General features: G+C 44.2%; 1 protein-coding gene across 2 annotated transcripts in view; it reads right to left on the reverse strand.

Moving 5' to 3' along the window:
- Positions 1-22,378, reverse strand: part of ADGRE2 (adhesion G protein-coupled receptor E2) — a 60,076-nt gene that overhangs the window by 37,440 nt on the left and 258 nt on the right. The window contains exons 2-9 of one of the 2 annotated variants that reach the window (XM_064569675.1): positions 20,782-20,835; positions 20,349-20,468; positions 10,994-11,149; positions 7,903-8,034; positions 7,132-7,278; positions 6,545-6,691; positions 6,412-6,458; positions 6,210-6,287 (exon numbers count right to left, since the gene is read on the reverse strand). In XM_064569675.1, the coding sequence (XP_064425745.1) occupies positions 6,210-6,287; positions 6,412-6,458; positions 6,545-6,691; positions 7,132-7,278; positions 7,903-8,034; positions 10,994-11,149; positions 20,349-20,468; positions 20,782-20,835 (881 nt within the window). The remainder of the gene's footprint in view (positions 1-6,209; positions 6,288-6,411; positions 6,459-6,544; positions 6,692-7,131; positions 7,279-7,902; positions 8,035-10,993; positions 11,150-20,348; positions 20,469-20,781; positions 20,836-22,378) is intronic. The other variant, XM_064569674.1, reaches the window with a different exon arrangement.

The raw sequence follows: 22,378 nt of genomic DNA on the forward strand, positions 1-22,378 counted from the left end.
CAAGGATGCGGAGAAAGGGGGACCCTCCTACACTGTTGGTGGGAATGCAAGCTGGTGCAGCCACTCTGGAAAACTGTATGGAGGTTCCTCAAAAAGTTGAAAATAGAGCTACCATATGATCCAGCAATTGCACTACTGGGTATTTACCCCAAAGATACAAAAGTAGGGATCTGAAGGGGTACGTGCACCCCGATGTTTATAGCAGCAATGTCCACAATAGCCAAACTGTGGAAGGAGCCAAGATGCCCATCGACAGATGAATGGATAAAGAAGAGGTGGTATATATATACAATGGAATATTATGCAGCCATCAAAAGGAATGAGATCTTGCCATTTGCAATGACGTGGATGGAACTGGAGGGTATTATGTTGAGTGAAATAAGTCAATCAGAGAAAGATATGTATCATATGATCTCACTGATATGAGGAATTCTTAATTGCAGGAAACAAACTGAGGGTTGCTGGAGTGGGAGGTGGGGTGGGAGGGATGGGGGGACTGGGTGATAGACACTGGGGAGGGTATGTGCTCTGGTAAGCGCTGTGAATTGTACAAGACTTTGAATCTCAGATCTGTACCTCTGAAACAAATAATGCAATATATGTTAAGAAAAAGAAGAAGAAGAAGAAGGTAGCGGGAGGGGAAGAATGAAGCGGGGGAAATCGGAGGGGTAGACGAACCATGAGAGACGATGGACTCTGAAAAACAAACAGGGTTCTAGAGGGGATGGGGGTGGGAGGATGGGTTAGCCTGGTGGTGGGTATTGAGGAGGGCAATTTCTGCATTGAGCACTGGGTGTTATGCACAAACAATGAATCATGGAACACTTCATCTAAAACTAATGATGTAATGTATGGGGATTAACATAAGAATTTTAAAAAATTTAAAAATTTAAAAAAAAAGAGGAGGGAGAAGAACAATATGGTCCTCTCAATTGATGCAGAAAAAGCATTTTACAAAATACAACATCCTTTCCTGATTAAAACTCCCCAGAGTATAGGGATAGAGGGAACATTCCTCAAGTTCATAAAATCCATCTATGAAAAACCCATAGCGAATATCATCCTCAATGGGAAAAGCTGCGAGCCTTTCCCTTAAGATCAGGAACACGTCAAATCGGTTGAGACCTGATTTGTGTCAGGGTGCCCACTCTCACCACTGTTCTTCAACATAGTAGTAGAAGTCCTAGCAACAGCAATCAGACAACAAAAAGAAATAAAAGGTATTCAAATTGGCAAAGAAGAAGTCAAACTCTCCTTTTCGCAGACGACATGATACTTTATGTGGAAAACCCAAAAGACTCCACCCCCAAATTACTAGAACTCATCCAGCAATTCAGTAATGTGGCAGGATACAAAATCAGTGCACAGAAATCGGTTGCTTTGTTATACACTAACAACGCAACTGTAGAAACAGAAATTAAAGAAACGATTCCATTTACAATAGCACCAAAAACCATAAAAAACCTCGGAATAAACTTAACCAAAGAGGTAAAGGATCTATACTCTAGGAACTACAGAACACTCATGAAAGAAATTGAAGAAGACACAAAAAGATGGAAAAATATTCCATGCTCATGGATCGGAAGAATAAACATTGTTAAAATGTCTATGCTACCCAGAGCAATCTATACCTTCAATGCTATCCCGATCAAAATTCCAATGACATTTTTCAAAGTGCTGGAACAAACAATCCTAAAATTTGTATGGAATCAGAAAAGACCCCGAATCGCCAAGGAGATGTTGAAAAAGAAAAAGAAAGCTGGGGGCATCACGTTGCCCGATTTCAAGCTATATTACAAAGCAGTGATCACCAAGACAGCATGGTACTGCCACAAAAACAGACATACAGACCAATGCAACAGAGTAGAGAACTCAGATATGGACCCTCAACTCTATGGTCAAATAATCTTTGACAAAGCAGGAAAAAACATGCAATGGAAAAAAGACAGTCTCTTCAATAAATGGTGCTGGGAAAATTGGACAGCCACATGCAGAAAAATGAAACTCGACCATTCTCTAACACCATTCACAAAGATAAACTCAAAGTGGATGAAAGACTTCAATGTGAGAGAGGAATCCATCCAAATCCTAGAGGAGACCATAGGCAGTAACCTTTTGACATCAGCCACAGCAACTTCTTTCAAGATACATCTCCAAAAGCTAGTGAAACAAAAGCAAAAACGAACTTTTGGGACTTCACCAAGATAAAAAGCTTCTGCATAGCAAAGGAAACAGTCAACAAAACAAAGAGGCAACCCACAGAATGGGAGATGATATTTGCAAGTGACACTACAGATAAAGGGCTGGTATCCAAAATCTATAAAGAACTTCTCAAACCCAACACCCAAAAAACAAATAATCAAGTCAAAAAGTGGGCAGAAGAGATGAACAGACACTTCTCTGAAGAAGACATACAAATGGCTAACAGACACAGGAAAAAATGTTCATCATCATTAGCCATCAGGGAAATCCAAATCAAAACCACACTGAGATACCACCTTACACCAGTTAGAATGGCAAAAATGGGCAGGGAAAGAAACAACAAATGTTGGACAGGTTGTGGAGAAAGGGGAACCCTCTTACACTGTTGGTGGGAATGCAAGTTGGTACAGCCACTTTGGAAAACAGTGTGGAGGTTCCTCAAAAATTTAAAAATAGAGATACCCTATGACCCAGCAATTGCACTACTGGGTATTTACCCCAAAGACACAGATGCAGTGAAAAGAAGGGCCATATGCACCCCAATGTTCATAGCAGCAATGTCCGCAATAGCCAAACTGTGGAAAGAGCCGAGGTGCCCTTCAACAGATGAATGGGTAAAGAAGATGGGGTCCATATATACAATAATATTACTCAGCCATCAGAAAAGATGAATACCCAACTTTTACATCAACATGGATGGGACTGGAGGAGATTATGCTAAGTGAAATACATCAAGCAGAGAAAGTCAATTATCATACGGTTTCACTTATTTGTGGAACATAAGGAATAACATGGAGGACATTAAGAAAAGGAAGGGAAAAATGGGCAGGGGGAATTGGAGGGAGAGATGAACCATGAGAGACTATGAACCTGAGAAACAAACAGGTTTTTAGAGGGGAGGGGGGATTGGTTAGCCTGGTGATGGGTATTAAGGAGGGCACGTCCTGCATGGAGCTCTGGATGTTATACGAAAACAATGGATCGTGGATCACTACATCAAAAACTAATGATGTATTGTATGGTGACTAACATAATAAAATTTAAAAATAAAAATAATAAAAAAATTTTTAAAAGTAAAATAAAATAACTTGTTTTATGAGGCCACCATTACCATGATCCCCAAACCAAAGACCCCCATCAAAAAGGAGAATTATAGACCAATATCCTTGATGAACACAGATGCAAAAATTCTCACCAAAATATTAGCCAATAGGATCCAACAGTACATTAAAAGGATTATTCACCACGACCAAGTGGGATTTCTCCCTGGGCTGCAAGGTTGGTTCAACATCTGCAAATCAATCAATGTGATACAATACATTAATAAAAGAAAGAACAAGAACTATATGATCCTCTCAATAGAGGCAGAAAAAGCATTTGACAAAGTACAGCATCCTTTCTTCATCAAAACTCTTCAGAGTATAGGCATAGAGGGTACATACCTCAATATCATAAAAGCCATCTATGAAAAACCCACAGTGAATATCATTCTCAATGGGGAAAAACAGAGCTTTCCCCCTAAGGTCAGGAACACGGCAGGGATGTCCACTATCACCACTGCTATTCAACGTAGTATTAGAAGTCCTAGCCACAACTATCAGACAACAAAAAGAAATAAAAGGCATCCAAATCACTGTTTGCAGATGATATGATGCTTTATGTGGAAAACCCAAAAGACTCCACCCCAAAACTGCTAGAACTTATACAGGAATTCAGTAAAGTGGCAGGATATAAAATCAATGCACAGAAATCAATGGCATTCCTATACACCAACAACAAGACAGAAGAAAGAGAAATTAAGGAGTCGATCCCATTTACAATTGCACCCAAAACCATAAGATACCTAGGAATAAATCTAAGCAAAGAGAGAAAGGATCTGTACTCAGAAAACTATAAAATACTCATGAAAGAAATTGAGGAAGACACAAAGAAATGGAAAAACGTTCCATGCTCATGGATTGGAAGAACAAATATTGTGAAGATGTCAATGCTACCTAGAGCAATCTACACATTCAATGCAATCCCCATCAAAATACCATCCACTTTTTTCAAAGAAATGGAACAAATAATCCTAAAATTTGTATGGAACCAGAAAAGATCCCGACTAGCCAGAGGAAGGTTGAAAAAGAAAAGCAAAGCTGGCGGCATCACAATTCCGGACTTCCAGCTCTATTACCAAGCTGTCATCATCAAGACAGTATGGTATTGGCACAAAAACAGACACATCGATCAATGGAACAGAATAGAGAGCCCAGAAATGGACCCTCAACTCTATGGTCAACTCATCTTTGACAAAGCAGGAAAGAATGTCCAATGGAACAAAGACAGTCTCTTCAACAAATGGTGTTGAGAGAATTGGACACCCACATGCAGAAGAATGAAACTGGACCATTTCCTAACACCACACACAAAAATAGACTCCAAATAGTTGAAAGACCTCAGTGTGAGACAGGAGTCCATCAACATCCTAAAGGAGAACACAGGCAGCAACCTCTTCGACCTCAGCCACAGCAACTTCTTCCTAGAAACATCGCCAAAGGCAAGGGAAGCAAGGGCAAAAATGAACTATTCGGACCTCATCAAGATAAAAAGCTTTTGCACAGCAAAGGAAACAGTCAACAAAACCAAAAGACAACCAACAGAATGGGAGAAGATATTTGCAAATGACATATCAGATAAAGAGCTAGTATCCAAAAATCTATAAAGAACTTATCAAACTCAACACCCAAAGAACAAAGAATCCAATCAAGAAATGGGCAGAAGACATGAACAGACATTTTTCCAAAAAAGACATCCAAATGGCCAACAGACACATGAATAATTGCTCAACATCGCTCGGCATCAGGGAAATCCAAATCAAAACCTCAATGAGGTATCACCTCACACCAGTCAGAATGGCTAAAATTAACAAGTCAGGAAACGACAGATGTTGGCAAGGATGCGGAGAAAGGGGAACCCTCCTACACTGTTGGTGGGAATGCAAGCTGGTGCAGCCACTCTGGAAAACAGTATGGAGGTTCCTCAAAAAGTTGAAAATAGAGCTACCATATGATCCAGCAATTGCACTACTAGGTATTTACCCCAAAGATACAAATGTAGGGATCCAAAGGGGTACGTGCACTCCAATGTTTATAGCAGCAATGTCCACAATAGCCAAACTGTGGAAAGAACCAAGATGTCCATTGACAGATGAGTGGATAAAGAAGATGTGGTGCATATATATACAATGGAATATTATGCATCCATTAAAAGGAATGAGATCTTGCCATTTGCCATGACATGGATAGAACTGGAGGGTGTTATGTTGAGCGAAATAAGTCAATCAGAGAAAGATATGTATCATATGATCTCACTGATATGAGGAATTCTTAATCTCAGGAAACAAACTGAGGTTGCTGGAGTGGTGGGGGGTGGGAGGGATGGGGTGACTGGGTGATAGACATTGGGGAGGGTATGTGTTATGGTGAGCGCTGTGAATTGTGTAAGACTGTTGAATCACAGACCCGTACCTCTGAAACAAATAATACATTATATATTAAATTAAAAAAAAAAAAGATAGTAGGAAGGGAGAAATGAAGGGGGGATATTGGTGGGGGAGACGAACCATGAGAGACTATGGACTCTGAGAAACAAACTGAGGGTTCTAGAGGGGATGGGGGTGGGAGGATGGGTTAGCCTGGTGATGGGTATTAAAGAGGGCACGTACTGAATGAAGCACTGGGTGTTATACGCAAACAATGAATCATGGAACACTACATCTAAAACTAATGATGTAATGTATGGTGATTAACATAACATAATAAAAAAAGAAAGAAAAGTCATTTGTGGGTGCAAGGGAGTATCTAACAGTAAGTAGGAATGCCTGCATGTCTGCTCTTCCCACCCACCCTGGGAGAGGCAGGGCCTCATAGAGGAAGCCAGTGTGTTGGCCTGCCTCCTCCTAGTCCATAGCTTGCCAGGCCTCTATGGGATGCCTCCACCTTGCCTATCCTGGGATGTGCCCTTACCTGGATGGTGTCCTGAGCCAAGGCTGGCTTGAAGTCTCTGCGCAGATCTTGAACTTTTTCAAAGAAACAGGAGAGTCTCTAGGATAGAGATGTACAGATCAGAGAGCCCGAATTGTGGGTTGGGGAGCTGGGGGAAAATGGGTGGATCAGGCGAGCTGCACAGAGGGATTCCTGCCTCCTGGTCCCTGCTGGGGCCACTCACCTGGCTCTTGATTCCAGGGGGTGGGGTCCAGGTGGGGAAGGACACCTCTGCAGGGGATAGAACACCATTCATTAGGTGTGAGAGTATCTGTGTGTGTCAGGGGTGGGGTCTGGGGTCAGGTCAGACCAGATACCTTCACAGGTGGTGTTGGGCTGCCTATTCTGGAATCCGGGTTTGGGCTCCCAGCCCCGGCGACAGTGGCATTTGTACGAGCCCATGGTGTTGATGCAGACGGTGGACTCGTGGCACGTAGGCTGCCCAGAGCTGCACTCATCCACATCTGGGGACACAAAGATGGGAGTCAGGACCCCTTTCCCCTCCATGTCCTGCCCCCTTTTCCTGTGTTAGTGTCTCCCCTTGGCTGGAGGTGATATCACCCGCTGAACCCACATCCAGGTGATGAAGGGGTCATGGGAAGTGTGGGAAGCCTGACATGTAGCACATGAGCCCTGTACAGATGTGCAGGTTGTAACTATAGAAATACCTTTGTCCCACGTAGCAATTAGCTGCTGTCTGGGGTCTCCAAGGAGCCTGCTCCTTGGTACCCCAGCTCCTTCCCCAAGACCCCCAGATTTTTTCCAACCAGTCTCAAAAGAATTAACTCCTGGCACAACAGGGCACCCCCAGGGGTCATTCTGCTTGGTTTGTGTCAGTGCCACTGAATATGTGATCAGATGTTCTGAGTGTGGGTCTCCAGGATGTGGCATCTGAGCTCTGTACCTTCACAGACGGTGTTCTTGGGGCCATTGCGGGACCCAGGAACTGGCTTCCAGCCAGGGCGGCAGCGGCACTCGTAGCCCCCAATGTTGTTGAGGCAGTGGGTGGAGTTGTGACATGGGTTCTGCCCTGACGTGCATTCATTCACATCTGAGGACAAAGCCAGAGGGTCAGGGTCCCCTCCATTCACTGCACCCATCCTGCCTGCCCTTTCTCTCAGATTCCTTAGTACTTCACACCAAGGAAAGACACACACACACACACACACTATGTACCAGCCACCTAGCCTGTCAAGATAAACTTTATGATAGCATTTTCTATTGTAAAAACTCCATAATCTCAGATTGTCCCTGTAAGGTAGACAGGGTAGAACCATGTGTGTAAGACAAAGCTGAGACCCTTCGCATATGGTGCAGATTAGACTAAGTGTCAGGTTCAGGGAGGGGGGAGACTGTGATGGACCTCTAACCAAAGAGGCTGTGACACTGAGCTGCCCTAGAAGTGACACTTCTGCTAGAATGTGACAGATGAGGAGGGGCAAGTAGGGGTGTTGCTCATAGAGACCAGGGGCTCCACAAGGAAACCCCAGGCACAGAAAGCCCTGCTGCTTCCCTGCTCTGTGGACGACCTTCTTGGGAGGTAAATCCTTGGGCAGAGCAAACACCTGGAGTTTCGGGAACCTGAGGGTCTTCTCCCTTCTCCTGGGGCTACGGGATCCACCTCGGCCCCTCCCCAGCTCCAGCGCAGCCTCACAGCATCTGCCAGGGCCTCTACCTGTGCACAGATTTGGGTCACCCGGGCTGAGCTCCAAGCCGGGCGGGCACTCACAGGTGTACCTGCCCTGGGTGTTGGTGCAGATGCCGCAGCTTTTACAGATTCGGGGTTTCAGCTGACATTCGTCCACGTCTGCAGGGGGAAGGAGAGGGTGATGGGTGCCTGCAGCTGTGTCCTGGGATAGAAGCATCTGGACGGCCCCACTGTCTCTTCTCTGGTGAGTGGGTGCCTTTTCTAATTGACATGGAGGCGTGCTATGGGCGAGCATGGTGGCCCAGATGTTCTGTTTCCAGATGTTGCCAGAAGTGGTCCAAGTCCTCCCCGTCTGCCAGCCCTGGCTCCCTCGGCCTCTCTGGGCAGCTCCCAGCTGGGGCAGGGACATCACGGCCACCTGTGTCCCAGCCTGAGGACTTGGACAAGTCCAGGGTGGGCCTTCCTGGGAACCAAGTGCAGGGGAAATGCTGCATTCCCGGACCAGGACCTGTCATGGCTCCCAGCGATGGCCTTTGTCCTAACTCCCCCAGGGTGGCCGCTCACTGGCTGAGTTCACGCTTGGAATCCCAGTGATCCTTGCAGAACACTCCCATCCATGCAAACTCTGAGATTCCATCTCCACGGAGATGGACAAGACCCACCCCTGAGCCAGGCCCTCCAAGGATGAGGCTTCTGGGTGGGGCAGGGAGAGTAAGGATGGTTCCAGACAGGTCAGGGCTGTCCAGACAGTGGGCACCAGGCTGGGGTGGACAGTGTCACTGATGTCCAGTCAGGCAGCCTTGGGACAGTGAAGATGCCTTTTTCTGGCAGGTGCTGATGAGCGAGAGGTGGCCCATGTTTCTGTCTTCTTGGCCTTTGGCCTCCCACCAGGGATGCACACACTGGGCCCAGCTGAATGGGGCTCAGCCTCCGTCTTCAGTCCCTGAGCGGTCCAGTGCTCCATGGGACCTGAGTTGACCTCCTCAGGAGAGGGTTAGACCCAGGGCAATGGTCCTGGATGACAGCCTCTCTTGTCATCTGGTCCAGACAGGAGCTTCTGGGTTCACCTGACTCTCTAAGTGTGTGTGCATGTGTGTGCGTGGGGTGGGGGGTTGGTGTCACCTGGCCCACCCCAAACAAAACATCCTCTGGGTCCTGGTCATCCAGGCTGAATCAAAGCTACCAGGGAGGGTCAGGATAGAGCCTTGTGCAGGGAAACAGAGGAAGGCTGAATGGCTGAGAAGCTGGGGTCAGGGTGTCAGGAAGAGCCTTCTCCAGGTGAGATGCTGGCTAGGGCAGGGCCAGCCGCACACCCGCCCTCAAATCTCCATCCTCCCACCTTTCCTGATGGGGTCCCTGGGTCTGTCATGGCCGAGGGCCTGAGAGGGCTCCTGGTATGGCCAGGCCCATGTGGGCTCCAGTGGGGGCAGGTCTCATTCAGGCGGTTACTGATGGTGGTGAAGAGGATGGATATTGCACCTCCTGCCAAGTATCTTGAATGCCATTCCCCTCTTGTTTTATGCAAATAAGATGCTGGGGAGGCAGGGGGACAGTCCAAACATCTGAAAGTGACCCTCCGGGGAGGGTTCTGAGCCTTGGGATTCAGAGAGTTTCGGGACACCAGGTGGGTGCCTAGGACGTCCTCTGATGCCTGGGGGAAAGTGGAGCAAGGCCCTGGGTCTCCCGTCTGCAGCAGATCCCACTGCCATGACATGGCAGCATGTGTCCTCAGCTGCGGCAAAGGCTGAGCCCGTCCCAGAGCTAGGTCTTGAGGCAGCAGGCCCTGGGCCAAGCCAGCAGACTGTTCTTGCCCTGTCACGCATCTTGAGGTCCACAGTGGTCCCTCTCCCGTCTCTTGTGCATCCATGTCCCTGCCCAGCGGCCTGACCGAGCCCCCTCTCTCAGCCCTGGCCTGTTCTGATACAGCAATAGAGCCTCTCTGTAACCACAGCGACCACCCATGCTGGGGGCTCACAGCAGTCGGGGGGCGGCACCCCCTGTCCAGGCATATGTCACGGAAAGGCTCTGTCCTCTGGCCAGGCCACAGGTTTGGGGCCGAGCATTCACCCAGAGGCCCCTAGGGAGCAGCAGAGCTGTGGACAGAGCCCTCCCCCTGGGCCCCACGGACGCGCAGGTCCTCCCTTCCCTCCCACTGGCAAGGCTCTGCAGCCCTCTGTCTGCACGCAGGGCAGGACAGCGCTGGGGACCAAGGCTGTAGGCTCTTCTCTCCACAGCAGGGAGGGCCTATGGACCCACCCCAGAGCCCCAGCTCACCTCGTCCTCGCCTCTCACTTCTGCTCTCCTCCCCTGCTCTCTCTCTCTCTCTATTCTGTGCTAACCCCCTCCCTCTGGGCAAGTGGTTGCTCCTGCCCACTCACTGCTGGCCCTCTCTGCCCCCTGTGGATACCCGAAGCCCCTTCCTGTGCTTGCTGCTCTCCCTGGGAGGGGGGCAAGTCCTGGTGATGCACAGAGGCCGGGCTTCACCTGGGCCCGCACTGTGGCATCACCTGGCAAGACCACGGCAAGAGATGTGACTGCGGTGGGGGGTGGACGGGAGCAGCCGGTCTCCATGCCCATCCTGGGGCGGACCCCAGGGGTGCCCATCTTGGAGGGGGTGCATTAATCATGATGAGGATCATTCAAAATCCAACAGCCACCATTCTGTGCTTTGCTGTCTCTATTTTCCCAGCAATTCTATGAGGTAAGCACCATTGTCACTCCCTTTTTACAGATGGGTAAATAGCCACAGAGCAGCGAAAGAACTTGTCCAAGGTCACACAGTTAACAAAAAGCAAAGCTACTTTTCTTTTTATCTGTAAAAAAATAGGGACTCTTTAAAAACACACACACACACACACACAAAAATCACAATAATGTTATCACATCTTGCACATTAACAGTGATTTCCGAATAAGTGTCCTGGCCAGTGTCACACACACACAGCTATCACAGCTATCAAGTGGCAAAGTCAGGATTTGGGCCCTTGGCCTTCACACTACCCTGCCTCTCTGTGCTGGAGGCTCAGGAACAGGCAGACAGATGTGGGATGATTCAGGAATGGCTCTGGTGACCCCAAACCTCATGGACGAGGAGATGGAAAGTGCGGGGTGGCTCTTACCTTGACACGTGTTCTCACTCTCATTCCTGAACGTTCTTGCCTGGGAAGCAAGCTCATACCCTTGGATGCACGTGCAGTAGAAGCTCCCCTCTGTGTTCTGGCAATCTGCGAATTTTCCACAGGACACTGCCGAGGATGGTCCACACTCGTTGATGTCTGGAACACAACAGGGCAAAGGATCACCTTTCAAAGGTGTGAGTTCCCATAGGGCAGAGGCGCTGGTCTCCAGCCCTACTCTGCCATAGAGACTGGACAGAACTCAGCTCACAGTTTGTTGGATGAGCTGGAGCCAGCTGCTCCAAACGCCTGCTCACTGTTCTGCTCATCTCTGCTCTCTGGCTGGGCCTGAGGCACCTAGATTCAGACACTCTGCTGTGCCATCATGGGGGCTGGAAGGAGGTCTGCAACTCCTTCTGCAGGGTGGTGTAGACAGAGGAACTGAGACTCTGAACTACTGGGGACCTGGGAGTGGGCTCCAGTCAGGGTGACCATGGCACTGAAGGCCACTCTTGAAGCTCAGTCAGTGAAGGGAGTCATGGCTGGATGACACTCACCATTCACACTTGAGATAACACCAAGAGGTCAATCCACTGTCCACCTGCCTTCAAGATGGGATGGAATGGAGTGGGGGACAGGTGGGAATGAGGCATACAGGAGGGGAATACATGACAATTTGAAATTCTCAACCTCAGTCATGCTTCCTTAAAGCAGCTGGGATCCAGTCACGCCATCAGCAGCTCTCCTTGCCATGCTCACCCAGCCATGATTCTCCATGAGATACACAAGCAAATGCAGGGATCCGTTAGGGATACCTCTCAGGCATAGAGGGGCTGGACGGTAGTCACAACACCACCTTTTTCTTTTTCATGATAAAATTTACTTTCCCCCTGGCGAGGGGAGGAAGATGGTGGAGGAATAGGGACCCTAGTTTCATCTGGTCCCTGGAATTTGGCTAGTTAGCTATCAAATCATTCTGAACAATTGCAAACTCAACCAGATATAAAAAAAAAAAAAAAGAATTGCTGAAAGTCTATAAATAGAAAACAGACCACTTTTACAAGAATGACAAGACAGAAGAACTCACCCCAAAAAAGAGAACAAAAGGCAGTACTCACTGCCAGGGACTTAATCAATATGGATATAAGTAAGATGTGGGAACTCGAATTTAAAATAATGATTATAAAGACACTAGCTGAGCTTGAAAAAAGCATAGAAGACACTAGAGAAAGGGTTCTGGAGAAATAAAAGAACTAAAATCTAATCAGGTTGAAATAAAAAAAGCTATTAATGAGATGCAGTCATTGATGGATGCTCTTACTGCTAGGATAAACAAGGCAGAAGAGAGAGTCAGTGTTATAGAAGATAAAATTATAGAGAATAAAGAAACAGAAAAAGAGAGATAAACAACTACTGGATCACAAGGGGAGGATTCCAGATATCAGTGATGCAATAAAGTGAAACAATGTTGGAATAACTGGGGTCCCAGAGGAAGGGGAAAGGGGGGAGCAGAAGGTTATTTGAGCAAATTATAGCTGAGAACTTCCTTAATCTGGGGAAGGAAACAGGGCATTCAAGTCCAGGAGGCAGAGAACCCCCCTCAAAATCAATAAAAATAGGTCAACACCTTGGCATACACTAGTGAAGCTGGCAAATTTCAGTGATAAGGAGAAATTCCTGAAAGCAGCTCAGGCAAGAGGTCCTTAACCTACAAGGGTAGAAACCTAAGGCTGGCAGCAGAACTATCAACAGAGACCTGGCAGGTCAGAAAGGATTGGCATGATATATTCAGGGTGTTAAATGAGAAATATATGCACCAAGAATGCTTTATCCTGCAAGGCTGTCATTCAGAATAGAAGGAGAGATAAAGAGCTTTCAGGACAAACAGAAACTAAAAGAATTTCTGATCACTAAACCAGCCCTGCAAGAAATATTAAAGAGGATCCTTTAAGTGAAGAGAGAACCCAAAAGTAACAAAGACCAGAAAGGAACAGAGACAATATACAGAAACAGGGACTTTACAGGTAATACAATGGCACTAAATTCATATCTTTCAATAATTACTCTGAATGTAAATGGGCTAACACAGGTTATCAGATTGGATAAAAAAGCAAGACCCATCCAAAAGCTGACTACAAGAGACTCATTTTAGACCCAAAGACTCTTCCAGATTGAAGGTTGAGGGGGTGGAAAATATTTATCACGTTAATGGACATCAAAAGAAAGCTGGGGTAGCAATCCTTATATCAGTTAAAAATAGAGCTACCCTGTGACCCATAAATCGCACAACTGGGTATTTACCCTGAAGATACAGATGTAGTGAAAATAAGAGCTACATGGACCCCAATGTTCATAGCAGCAATGTCCGCAGTAGCCAAACTGTGGAAGGAGCCAAGATGCCCTTCAATATGTGAATGGATAAAGAAGATGTGGTCCATATATACAATGGAATATAACTCAGCCATCAGAAAGGATGAATACTCACCATTTGCATCGACATGGATGGAACTGGAGGCCATTATGCTAAGTGAAATAAGTCAAGCAGAGAAAAACAATAATTATATGGTTTCACTTATTTGTGGAACATAAGGAATAGCATGGAGGACATTAGGAGAAGGAAGGGAAAAATGAAAATGAAAGGGGGAAAATCAGAGGGGGAGACAAACCATGAGAGACTCTGGACTCTGGGAAACAAAATGAGGTTTTCAGAGGGGTGGGGTTTGGGAGGGATGAGTTAGCCCAGTGATAGGTATTAAGGAGGGCTTGCATTGCAATGAGCACTCGGTGTTACACGCAATGAATCATGGAACACTACATCAAAAACTAATGATGTACTGTATGGTGACTAACATAACATAATAAAATAAAATAAAAACTAATGAAGTACTCAATGGTGACTAACATAATATAATAAAAATATAAATAAATAAATATATATATGCCATGTTCCTGGATAAGCAATCTCAACATTTAAAAGATTAATTTATTTCTAATTAATTCAAAAATAAAATATAATTCTAATAAACATTCAAATAGAAAAAGAAAAATTGGATTTAGTCACCATACAATACATCATTAGTTATTGATGTAGTGATCCACGATTCATTGTTTTCATATAACACCCAGTGCTCCATGCAGTACGTGCCCTCCTTAATACCCATCACCAGACTAACCCATCCCCCCACCCCTCTCCCCTCTAAAACCCTCAGTTTGTTTCTCAGAGTCCATAGTCTCTCATGGTTCATCTCTCCCTCCGATTTCCTCCCCTTCATTTTTCCCTTCCTTCTACTGTCCTCCATGCTATTCCTTATGTTCCACAAATAAGTGAAACCCTATGATAATTGACTTTCTCTGCTTGACTTATTTCACTTAGCATAATCTCCTCCAGTCCCATCCATGTTGATGTAAAAGCTGGGTATTCATCCTTTCTGATGGCTGAGTAATATTCCATTGTATATATGGACCCCATCTTCTTTATCCATTCATCTGTTGAAGGGTATCTTGGCTCTTTCCACAGTTTGGCTATTGCGGACATTGCTGCTATGAACATTGGGGTGCATATGGCCCTTCTTTTCACTACATCTGTGTCTTTGGGGTAAATACCCAGCAGTGCAATTGCTGGGTCATAGGGTAGCTCTATTTTTAAATTTTTGAGGAACCTCCACACTGTTTTCCAAAGTGGCTGTACCAACTTGCATTCCCACCAACAGTGTAAGAGGGTTCCCCTTTTTCCACAACTCTCCAACATTTGTTGTTTCTTGCCTTGCCAATTTTTGCCATTCTAACTGGTGTAAGGTGGTATCTCAATGTGGTTTTGATTTGAATTTCCCTAATGGCTAATGATGATGAAAATATTTTCATGTGTCTCTTAGCCATTTGTATGTCTTCTTTGGAGAAGCATCTCTTCATGTCTTCTGCCCATTTTTTGACTTGATTATTTGTTTTTTGTGTGTTGAGTTTGAGAAGTTCTTTATAGATCTTGGATACCAGCCCTTTATCTGTAGTGTCATTTGCAAATATCTTCTCCCATTCTGTGGAAAGACTCCACCCCCAAATTACTAGAACTCATACAGCAATTCAGTAATGTTGCAGGATACAAAATGAGTGCACAGAAATCAGTTGCTTTCTTATACACTAACAATGCAACTGTAGAAAGAAAAATTAGAGAAATGATTCCATTTACAATAGCACCAAAAATCATAAGATACCTCAGAATAAACCTAACCAAAGAGGTAAAGGATGTATACTCTAGGAACTACAAAACACTCATGAAAGAAATTGAAGAAGACAAAAGAAGACAAAAAGATGGAAAAATATTCCATGCTCATGGATCGGAAGAATAAACATTGTTAAAATGTCTATGCTACCCAGAGCAATCTATACCTTCAGTGCCATCCCGATCAAAATTCCAATGACATTTTTCAAAGTGCTGGAACAAACAATCCTAAAATTTGTATGGAATCAGAAAAGACCCTGAATCGCCAAGGAAATGTTGAAAAAGAAAAACAAAGCTGGGGGCATCACGTTGCCCAATTTCAAGCTATATTACAAAGCTGTGATCACCAAGACAGCATGGTACTGCCACAAAAACAGACATATAGACCAGTGGAACAGAATAGAGAGGCCAGATGTGGACCCTCAACTCTATGGTCAAATAATCTTTGACAAAGCAGGAAAAAATATGCAATTGAAAAAAGTCTCTTCAATAAATGGTGCTGGGAAAATTGGACAGCCACATGCAGAAGAATGAAACTCGACCATTCTCTAACACCATACACAAAGATAAACTCAAAATGGATGAAAGACCTCAATGTGAGACAGGAATCCATCCAAATCCTAGAGGAGAACATAGGCAGTAACCTCTTTGACATCGGCCACAGCAACTTCTTTCAAGATACATCTCCAAAGGCTAGTGAAACTAAAGCAAAAATGAACTTTTGGGACTTCATCAAGATAAAAAGCTTTGGCACAGCAAAAGAAACAGTCAACAAAATGAAAAATTGATTTTAAACCGAAGACTGTAATAAGAGTTGAAGAAGAACACTGTATCATAATCAAAGGGTCTATCCAACAAGAAGATGTCATAATTTTAAATATTTATGCCCCTAACTTGGGAGTAGCCAATTTTATAAACTAATAAATAACAAAATTATACAAATACATTGATAATAATACAAGAATAGTGGGGGTCTTTAACAACTCACTCACAGCAATGGACAGATTATCTAAGCAGAAGATCAACAAGAAAACAAGAGCTTTGAATGACACACCGGACCAGATGGACTTCACAGATATATACAGAGAATTCCATCCTAAATCAACAGAATACTCATTCTTCTTGGGTGCACATGGAACATTCTCCAGAATAGATCACATAGTGAGTCACAAATCAGGTCCAACCAGTACCAAAATATTGGGATTATTCCCTGCCAATTTTCAGACCATAATGCTTTAAAACTTAATTCATTCACAAAAGGAAATTTGGAAGGAACACAAATACATGGAATTTAAAGAACATCCTACTAAAAAATGAATCAGTCAAGTAGGAAATTAAAGAAAAATTTTTAAAATATATGAAAGCAAATGAATATGAAAACACAACTCTTCAAAACCTTTGGGATGCTGCAAAGGTGGTCCTAAGAGGGAAGTACATAGCACTACAAGACTTCCTCAAAAAACAAGAAAAATCTCAAACACACACCTAACATTATACCTGGAAGAGCTGAAGAAAAAAAAAACATCAAATAAAGCCTAAACCTACCAGGAGAAAAGAATTAATAAAGATTAGAGCAGAAATGAATGAAATAGAAACCAAAAGAACAGTAGAACAGATCAACGAAACTAGGAGCTGGTTCTTTGAAAGAATTAATAAGATTGATACACTCCTGAAAGAATTAATAAGATTGATAAACTTGAATAGCCAGACTGTTGGAAAAGAAAGGAGAAATGACACAAATTAATAAAATCATGACTGAAAGAGGAGAGATCTAACCAACACCAAAGAAATACAATTATAAGAACATATTATCAGCAACTATATGCCAACAAATTAGGCAAACTGGAAGAAATGGATGCATTCCTAGAGATGTATAAACTACCAAAACTGAAAAAGGAAGAAATAGAAGACCTGAACAGACCCATAATCAGGAAGGAAATTGAAGCAGTAATCAAAAATGTCCCAACAAACAACACTCCAGGGCTGGTGGCTTCCCAGGGGAATTCTACCAAAGATTTAAAGAAGAAATAATACCTATTCTTCTAAAGCTGTTTCAAAAATGTGAAATGGAAGGAAAACTTCCAAACTCTTTTAATGAGGCCAGCATTACCTTGATCCCAAAACCAAAGACGCCACCAAAAAATGGAAAATTACAGACCAATATCCCTAATAAACATGGATACTAAATTCTCCCCAAGCTACTAACCAATGTACCAACAGTACATTAAAAGGATTATTCACCACCACCAATGGGATTTATTCCTGGACTGAACTGTGGTTCAATATGCATAAATCAGTCAATGTGATACACTACATTAATAAAAGAAAGGAAAAGAACCATATGCTCCTCTCAGTGGTTGCAGAAAAAGCATTTGACAAAGTACAGAATACTTTCTTGATTAAAACTCTCCACGGTGTAGGGATAGAGGGAACATACCTCAATATCATAAAAGACATATATGAAAAGCTCACAGAAAATATCATTCGCAACAGGGGAAACCTGAGAGCTTTTCCCCTAAGGTCAGGAAAACGACAGGGATGTCCACTCTCACCACTCTTGTTCAACAGAGTACTAGAAGTCCTAGCATCAGAAATCAGACAATAAAAATAAATAAAACACATCCAGATCAGAAAATAAGAAATCAAACTCTCACTCTTCGCAGATGACAAGATACTCTGTGGAAAACCCAAGACTCCACCCCAAAATTGCTAGAACTCACACAGAAATTCAGCAAAGTGGCAGGATATAAAATCAATGCACAGAAATCAGTTGCAATTCTATACACTAACAATGAGACCAAAGAAAGAGAAATTAAGGAATGATCCCATTTACAATTGCACCAAAAGCCATAAAATATCTAGGAATAAACCTAACCAAAGAGGCAAAGGATCTGTACTCTGAAAACTATAGAACACTTATGAAAGAAATTGAGAAAGACACAAAGAAATGGAAAAACATTCCATGGTCATGGATTGGAAGAACAAATATTATTAAAATATCTATGCTACCTATAGCAAACTACACATTCAATAAAATCCCTATCAAAATACTATCAACGTTTTTCACAGAGGTGGAACAAACAATCCTAAAATTTGTATGGAACCAGAAAAGACCCCGAATAGCCAAAGGAATATTGAAAAAGGAACCAAAGCTGGAGACATCACATTTCAGACTTCAAGCTATATTACAAAGCTGTGACCATCAATACAGTATGGTACTGGCACAAAAACAGACACATAGATCAATGGAACAGAATAGAGAGCCCAGAAATGGACCCTCAACTTGGTAGTCAACTAATCTTTGACAAAGCAGGAAAGAATATTCAATGGAAAAAAAACAGTCCCTTCAACAAAAGGTGTTGGGAAAATAGAACAGCCACATGCAGAAGAATGAAACTGGACCACTTTCTTACACCATACCCAAAAATAAACTCAAAATGGATAAAAGATGTAATGTGAGACAGGAACCCATCAAAATCCTAGAGGAGAACAAAGGCAGCAACCTTTTGACATCTGCCACAACAACTTCTTGCTAGACTTGTCACCAAAGGCAAGGGAAACAAAAGCAAAAATGAACTATTGGGACTTCATCAAGATAAAAAACTTTTGCAGAGCAAAGTAAACAGTCGACAAAACCAAAAGACAATCTACAGAATGGGAGAAGATATTTGCAAATGCCTTATCAGATAAAAGGCTAGTACCCAAAATCTATGAAGAACTTATCAAACTCAACACCCAAAGAACAAATAATCCAGTCAGACATACAAATGGTCAACAGACATATAAAAAAAGTGCTCAACATGACTCAGCATCAGGGAAATACAAATCAAAACCACAATGAGAAACCACTTCACACCAGTCAAAATGGCTAAAATTAACAAGTCAGGAAATGACAAATTGGCAAGGATTTGGAGAAAGGGGAACCCTCTTACACTGCTGGTGGGAATGCAATCTGGTGCAGTCACTCTGGAAAACAGTATGGTAGCTCCTCAAAAAGTTGAAAATAGAGCTACCCTACAACCCAGCAATTGCACTACTAGGTATCTGCCCCAAAGATACAAATGTAGTGATCTGAACAGGCACCTGCACCCCAATGTTTATAGCAGCAATGTCCACAATAGCCAAGATAAGGAAAGAGCCAGATGTCCATCGACTGATGAATGGATATAGAAGATGTGATATATATATATATATATATAATAGATACACAATGGAATATTACTCAGCCATCAAAAAAATTTAATCTTGTCATTTGCAACAACATGGATAGAACTGGAGGGTATTATGCAAAGCAAAATAAGTCAATCAGAGAAAGACAATTATATGATTTCAGTCAAATGTAGAAGTTAAGAAACAAAACAGAGGGGCATAGGAGAAGGGAGGGGAAATTAAGATAAAATCAGAGAGGGAGACAAACCATAAGACATCCTTTATCGTAAGAAACAAACTGAGTGTTGCTGGAGGGGAGGGAGGTGTGGGATGGGGTAAATGGGTGATGGGCATTAAGGAGGGCATGTGATGTAATGAGCACTGGGTGTTATATAGAACTGATGAATCACTGAACTCTACCTCTGAAACTAATAATGCAACATACATTAATTAATTGAATTTAAATAAAATAAAATTTTTAAAAAATTTACTTTCCCCCCAAATATTAAATGAAACATGGATACTTAGAAGAGAAAGAAAATGTAAAAAATGAAAACAAAGAAAATCACCCATAAGTCCACTACGCAGACTACTGGGAAATTTTAGGTATTTTTTTCTTATCTTTTCAAATGTATTAGGAATAAATTTTCTGGGTGAGCTCATGCTAGGAAGAGAGCCTGAGCTTCCAGGACCTGGGTGTTTCTTCCCTCCTGTTGCTTCCACTACTTCTCCCTTTCCTTGTGCTATGAGAACATCACAGTAATGACAGCAGTGACCATGAAAATAGCTTGTGTTTGACAGTCTGCTCTGTACTAGTCCTTACGTGTTCTTCACACACGTGAATTTTAAATCTCACTCCAACCACGTAGGGCAGGTACAATGATTACCCCCAATTTACAGACTAACAAACTGAGCCATAGAGAGGAGAACATCTCCCCCCCATCACCTCCCTCCACTGTCTCCACACCCCTGCACCACCCCAAGTCCTTGTACCATCACAGCTCTCCAAGCGGCTGGTGAACATCTCCCCGGACGAAGAAATGAATCCCGGGGAGCAGCGACAGGTGGTGGCATTGACACACGTGGATTTTGGAGGGCACCAGCGAGCACAGTCTGTGGAGGCAGAGGTTGTGGGGACAGAGACCACAGTCAGAAGACTCAAGAAATGGAGGGAGCCAGCTGCCAGCTGGGGGTCCAGGAGCAGGGGAGGGGAGGTGGAGGAAGGAGAGGGGTGGCTGCCATTGGAAGAAGAAAAGATAGAAAACTCTGGACGTTTGGGGAGGTAAAAGAAGTCTCTGTTATCTCCAGAAGACCAGAGCCTCACTTGAAGAATATGCCCCCCTTTTCCCCTTGCTGGTGTGAGGACCCAGACCCCTTCATGCACCCCCAGCTTCTGTCACCAGTGGGGCTGGCTGGGCAGACTCACCACTAGTCTTCTGGGCTGCAGCTCCCAATGGCAACAGCAGCAGCATCAAGAGTCCTGGGGCAGAAAAAAGAGAGAGATGACAAAGAGAAGAGGTGGAGCTCCAGGTTCAACCCTTGTCCTCACGGCCATTGCATCCTGGGAGGTGGCTCTGATGCTGTGGCCCGTGGCTCTCCCAAGGCTCTAGTAATTTATGAAGATTTGAGGACCAGTCCTCTTCCCTCCCTCTCCTCGGACTCCCTGAGGAATCAGTCAGTGCTACAGGTAAGGGGACAGAATATACACAGGTAATGTCAGGGACACAACATGGAAATTCCAGCCTCTCCCAATGGAGGGGGTAAATATTTTTTTAAGAAATATTTATTTATTTTAGAGAGAGAGGAGAGAGAGCACAGCTGGGGAGGGGGGAGGGGCAGAGAGAGAGAAGCAGACTTCCCACTGAGCAGGGAGCCTGACACGGGGCTGGATCCCAGGACCCAGGGATCATGGCCTGAGCCGAAGGCAGATGCTTAACCAACTGAGTCACCCAGGGGCCCTGGCAGGGGTAAATCTTAAAGCACAAAGTCCACAGATGGGTGTGTGCTCTGTCCACAGCCAGGTCCTTTGTTCTCTGGCAATGGCAGAAGTCTACCTTGAGGATTTCTCTTCCAGGATCACTCCCCTCTGTTTAACCCACATGTTTTGGGGCACACAAGAAGAGCATGGGTTTGGGAGTCAGCCAGCCCCAAGTCTGAGTCCCAGCTCACAGTGGTATTGGTCGTGCAGGGAGCCATGGAATCACGAGAGGGGGAGCTGATGACAGGTGAGGGGTGAGAACTATTACACTGGCGGTTTGAGCCACCATCTCCTGGTTAAGTGGCCGCTCCAGGTGCAGCACCCATGGCTTCTATGGTTCCTTCCAAGTGAGCTCCTGGCCATCCTACAGTGCACTGAGGACACAGCATTTCCATTTATCTCCCAGTCTGGTCCTGAGTGATGGGTCACTGGGCAGGCATCATGGTATGAAAACCACTGCAGGTGTGAAGGAATCTACCCTACGGGCAATCTCCTGGCCACCTGTTAGAGTCTGTCATTCCGTTCATGGGATGCATGATGCTGCTGTGAAGGTCATTCTTTAAATGAGATTGACAGCGAAATCAGTAGACTCTGAGTAAAGCTGATATTCTGGGTGGGCCTCATCTAATCAGTTGAAGACCTTAAAAGGGGAAAAAAGACTGACCTCTTCCAAGCAAGAGAGAATTCTGCTTCCAGACTGACTTCAGACTTGAGATCAAGATCAATGTCCCTGGAAACATCCCTGGGTTTCCAACCTGCCCTACAGATTTTGGACTTCCCAACTTTAACAATCTCATAAACCAATTTCTTAAACTAACACATTCTTTCTCATCTCCCTATTCACACACATATATACACATATATATACACACACACTTATATATACATCTCTATACATATATGTACATATACCAAAACTTGGTTCTGTTTCTCTGGAGAACCAGGTCTAATATAGGCCAGAAAATGAGAAAGCTCTGATAAGTCCCAAAGATTGCCCTAGAAATAAGTGCCACCTACTTTCTTCTCTGAGAACTTAATATAATTG

This window comes from Mirounga angustirostris, unplaced genomic scaffold (genome assembly GCF_029215605.1).
Source record: "Mirounga angustirostris isolate CCGP_5_RB_7025 unplaced genomic scaffold, mMirAng1.0.hap1 SCAF_1, whole genome shotgun sequence".
NCBI classification, from domain to species: Eukaryota; Metazoa; Chordata; class Mammalia; order Carnivora; family Phocidae; genus Mirounga; species Mirounga angustirostris.